We start from the raw sequence: 4,652 nt of genomic DNA, 5'->3' as shown, positions 1-4,652 counted from the left end.
CTTCTTCGACATTTTGCTCACACCTTCAAAAAAATTCAAGCTTCATTAACCCCTTGGAGGTCATCAAGTCACACGAAAGAAAAGCAAAAGTGATATAAATTCTTAATTTTGTGATTAATTTTGATTATGTAATACTATAATTTAAAGCCAATAATATCACAAAATTCGTTAATTAATCTTTGCTATGATATTAATTTTTAGAATTATTTTATTATTATCTTTTTAAAAAGGTGTATCTTACGATACGATATGATACACGATTCGAAAAATTAGATTTTCGATACATGATACAATATGCGATTTTACAACCATGGTTACCTTTAGTCCATCCTCATGGGAGCCATAACCTGAAATTAAAAGTAAAAAAAATTACTGAGATGATCTGTATCAAAGGAGCTAACTAGTGTATATTCTGTGACTTTTTCCTTCCATTAGATAAAATGCTTACCCTGATAAGCTCCGCAAAACCAAATTCCTCTCTTTCCCTGAATACTTTTAAGCTCAAGTGAAGCTTTTGATGCAGCAATAGATGGGACTGGATGACCAGTTGTCCACTGGAGCAATGTATGTTCTGGCTTACGTTCCGGATTGAGTGTTACAAGGAAAGGTAAAGTGGTTTCACAAAGGTTCTGCAAGGTGAATTAATAACTAGAGCATTTAGACATCAAAAGAGTGATTCATTGGCAGCATTACAGAAGGTGACAGTTATCTAACTCCATAAACTACAAGCTCAATTTACAGAAGACATATGTTCCAAACCTGAAGCACATTGAGCCAGTAAGTCAGGCATACTTTGCTGTCTGTACTTCCAAGAAAGTTCCAAGCACTCCATGCTGCTGGGTTTTGGGGCATAAAACTTTTGTCACGATGGAGGAAAATATCACTGCCATAACACGTTAAGAAATGATTTCACATTTTGTGTAGCAGATTACAAGAGTTGGCTATTTTATATCAGTTTAAGCATTCACCTATTCTTGATGATTCTTCAAAAAGTAAACGGAAGAAAAATTTCCGATGGTAATGGAAGACACTGTACCTGTAGACATACTGGAATGCACCAAGTACTCTCGATTCATCAAATGTAGCTTGGCTTCCGAGTATTCTCAACGCATCTGGAGCATGAACAGCCATTATGCAGCCATTATACATTTCTTCGGAACCATCTCCACATACTACAGTGCAACCTGCAACAACATATTCCTTTCGTTATTCAGAAAAAAAGGCCGGGTAATATATTCACTTTTCAAAAGCTTTCATGTGAAGGGTTGCGATAAAAATTTAAGGAATTGAATAACTAACCTTCATCATCAGCTGACACAACAGAAGACACCTCACAATTAGTTCTTATTCGACAACCCCAGTTCTCAAGTCGTTCTCTGACCTGATTTTAACATTGGCAGTTCCTCAAGTTGGACATTCTTGAAAAAAAATATGCTTCCATAAAGATAATGAAAATCTGGAGTGTTTATTCATGGAAAAGAAAGACACCTTATTGACATAAGAATGTGAACGCCATCTGACAGTCAGCCATTGTGGGCGGCCGAAGAGCTGAAGTAGATGGTGATTGCGGCAAAATGAAAGAACAGAGAAAGCAGAGAAGCTCAATACTCCTTCAGAGGGGCACGACCATATCGAACCACATATTGGAATCTATAAAATTGCAGAATTATAATACTTATTATTATAAAGTAACAAAGAGCATTATCATTAGAATGGAGTGTGAAAGATTAAGGATATGACAAAATACAGTGCTTCAGCAGTCTCACAAGATAAGCCTTCTGAAATAACTCCGAGTAGCCCCGCGACTTTACAAACTGCCCCAAGGTCTGATTGCGATCAATGTCTGGATTGTTTTCGAGCTCTCCAACATAACTGCAGTTACAAAAGAAAAGTTTGAGCACAAAGCCTTAACATAGTAAACTTGCTAGAACATAGTTGAAGAAAATAGTAGATGACCTGAGAACATCATTCTTAAACTGGATAATTTCGCAAATCATTTGCCAAAAGTATGGATTGAGTATATTCTTCTTCTGTGCAAACAAGCTGGAGAGACCATTTCTGCTACCCCATTCATAGCCGCGGCCTTTGTCTAAGCTCACTGCGAATGACATATCTGATATCTCCATATCAACTCCAAGACTCTCAAAGAACTCCATCATATTTGGATATGTTACCTGTCTCATCACCAACATTCAATAATCATTACTTGAAAACACTACATATAAAGCATGTTCTTCACAAGGATTGAAGTGGGCTCAATTCTTCTTCTATGAATGTCTTCGACTTGATAAAAAATGACACCCGAAAAGCACATTATGGCCATATCAACCAGAAATGGTTGGAAGAAAAACCTTTCAGATTATTAATTGGACTCATATTGTTCATTATTCAGTTCGGTTTCTATAATTCCTATAACCCTGTAGAAATTTGTATTAATTTATATAATCAAACGTCATTTTGCTGGCCCATTAATAAGGAAAATTATTTTAAAGGACCTTTTCTTTTGACAACTTACAAGCTGACCTCTTTAAAACTGGTTTAGTATATGAGACTTTCATCCAGTTTTTTGTTTTCTATTTTTACCCTCTCCGCAACTTTTCATGCCTTCGCTCTAGCGGTGCTCGAGTGAATTCTCTTCAGCGTTAGGATGGCTTTCCTTAACTGCTAGAATAAAGAGGGTAAAAATTTGAAAAATTACATTTTCTTAATTGGTTTAATATATGAGACCATGCCTACAATGGTGGTTGGAGAAAGTCACTTTAATGCTTGAGTGGTTTCTCTCTAACGCTAGAGTGGCTTTCCCTAATTGTTAAGAATGAAGAGGTTCAAATAACTAAAAAAATAAAAAAATAAAAAAAAGGGATGAAAGATCTTATCCATATATTGAGTATGTTGAATATATTTTATAGGGTTGATTTTGTAAGCTTTTAGAAGTATGGAAAGGTTGTTTTTTGTAAATATGTAAAGCAATATAAAAACGTTATTGTTTAGTGCTTATGTTTTTAGTATAACAGTTTTGTCTGTTATATAAAGAGTAATATTATGCTTACTCACCATCTTACTATTCTTTGTAAATATAACGCATAGTACGGGTACTATGTAAAATTTTAACAAAGGTAATAAAGCGGTTAGTAAAACTCGTGAGTAAGCATAGTATTTCTGGTTATATAAATCAATGTAACTACTTTTGACATTTAATAAAAAAGAAGCATTCTCTCTCTTCTGTTTGGCTATAGTGTTCAGCTACTGTTTCCCTCTCTCAATTTGGGTGTTCAATTTTCCTTCTGGACCTTTCTTGATTTTTTTGCAAAAACCTTCATGGTATCAGAGCTTATGACCAACGTCTATGCCTCAATCGAATCCTGAATCTTCAAACTCTATTTCAAAATCAGAAATCGAACAAACTTGTGCTAGAAATGGCACAAATCCTAGTGTTTAGTCGTCTCTACCTACCATTTCTATCAAGCTTGGAGAGAAGAATTACGGTCACTGGCGCTCACAAATTCTCCCAGCTTTAGCATCTCATGACCTCGATGGCTTCATAACGGGTGAGAATGTTTGTCCACCTATGCTTGTTATTGAAAAATCCAATGATTCTGAAGAATTTGTAAAAAGGCCTAACCCTAAGTATTTTAGCTGGAAAAGAGTAGATCAATGTCTAGTAAGTTGGTTGTTTTCGTCAATATCTGAAGGTATGTTCAGACATGTAGCAAAATGTGTGAGTTCATATGAGATCTTGAATACCTTGGAGTTACATTTTCAGTCTTTTTCGAAGGCTAGGACATTGCATTTAAGGAACCTATTACAAACTACTAAGAAAGACTCATTGAGCATCAACGAATATGTCCTAAAAATGAAGGAATTAGGAGATGAAGTCTAAGTGATGAGGAGATTTTGTTGTATATTCTGGATGGGCTTGGACCAGAATATGATGCAGTAGTGCAAACTTGACTTACAATAGTAACTCAGCTAGTATTCAGGAAGCTCAATTCATGCTACACAAACATGAGATAAGGCTAGAAAGACAGCAAAGTAGCCTAACCAGTTTTCATGAACATATGACTTCTACCCAGCTTGCTTCTAGACAAGATCCAAGTAACTCTCATACATCTACGTTTGTACCAAATACTCCATCTGAAGTCAAGCCTTCAATGTCAAACTATTCACCTCAAGGTTCAAGTTATAGTTTTCCTTCTAGTGCAAATACTAATACTCCTACAGGAGCTTATCCCACAAGGTTAACCTTTGGTTTTGGTAACAGTAGTTTTCAAGGACAAAATTTTAGCAGACCCTACTATTCACCTAATACACAGCATTTCTTTGCTGGAGGACCTCAATTCAACAACAATATAGTAAAAGGAAGAGGCAGGGGGTAGAGGTTACTTCAAACCAAAAACTAATATGTCAGGTATGTGGAAAGACAAGACATTCTGCCATGTAGTGTTATCATAGATTTGATCAAGAATATCAAGGCTTTGTTGCTGCTAATTACAATCATCCACCATAGTCAAGTAACTACATTCCCTCAGTATTTTCATCAACCACTTTTGTTGAAGGATCAGATACTCCAGCCCAGACCCTTCTTGCTGCAAATCTCAATTTTTCTGCTTATAATAACCCTCACATACCTAATACCTCCTTTGTCTCTTTTC

General features: G+C 35.8%; 1 protein-coding gene across 1 annotated transcript; it reads right to left on the bottom strand.

Moving 5' to 3' along the window:
• Positions 1-17: 17 nt before the first annotated feature.
• On the bottom strand, positions 18-2,156 carry LOC116135139. The gene is made up of 9 exons (XM_031420845.1): positions 1,957-2,156; positions 1,767-1,872; positions 1,489-1,650; positions 1,300-1,381; positions 1,037-1,184; positions 760-883; positions 449-629; positions 319-347; positions 18-23 (listed from the first exon to the last, which is right to left on the bottom strand). The coding sequence occupies exons 1-9, from the start codon at positions 2,154-2,156 to the stop codon at positions 18-20; spliced, it is 1,038 nt and encodes a 345-aa protein (XP_031276705.1).
• Positions 2,157-4,652: the final 2,496 nt, after the last annotated feature.

This window comes from Pistacia vera, unplaced genomic scaffold, assembly GCF_008641045.1.
Source record: "Pistacia vera cultivar Batoury unplaced genomic scaffold, PisVer_v2 Contig294, whole genome shotgun sequence".
NCBI classification, from domain to species: Eukaryota; Viridiplantae; Streptophyta; class Magnoliopsida; order Sapindales; family Anacardiaceae; genus Pistacia; species Pistacia vera.
This window is presented reverse-complemented; position numbering and strand designations above follow the sequence as displayed.

Excerpts from the sequence above, each read along its gene's own strand:
- LOC116135139 (XM_031420845.1), bottom strand. The coding sequence starts at position 2,156 with ATGGAGTTCTTTGAGAGTCTTGGAGTTGATATGGAGATATCAGATATG. Across the intron at positions 1,185-1,299 it reads TGTGTCAGCTGATGATGAAG|GTTGCACTGTAGTATGTGGA; the intron begins GTTAGTTATTCA and ends ATGTTGTTGCAG. Across the intron at positions 630-759 it reads ACTGGCTCAATGTGCTTCAG|AACCTTTGTGAAACCACTTT; the intron begins GTTTGGAACATA and ends TTCACCTTGCAG.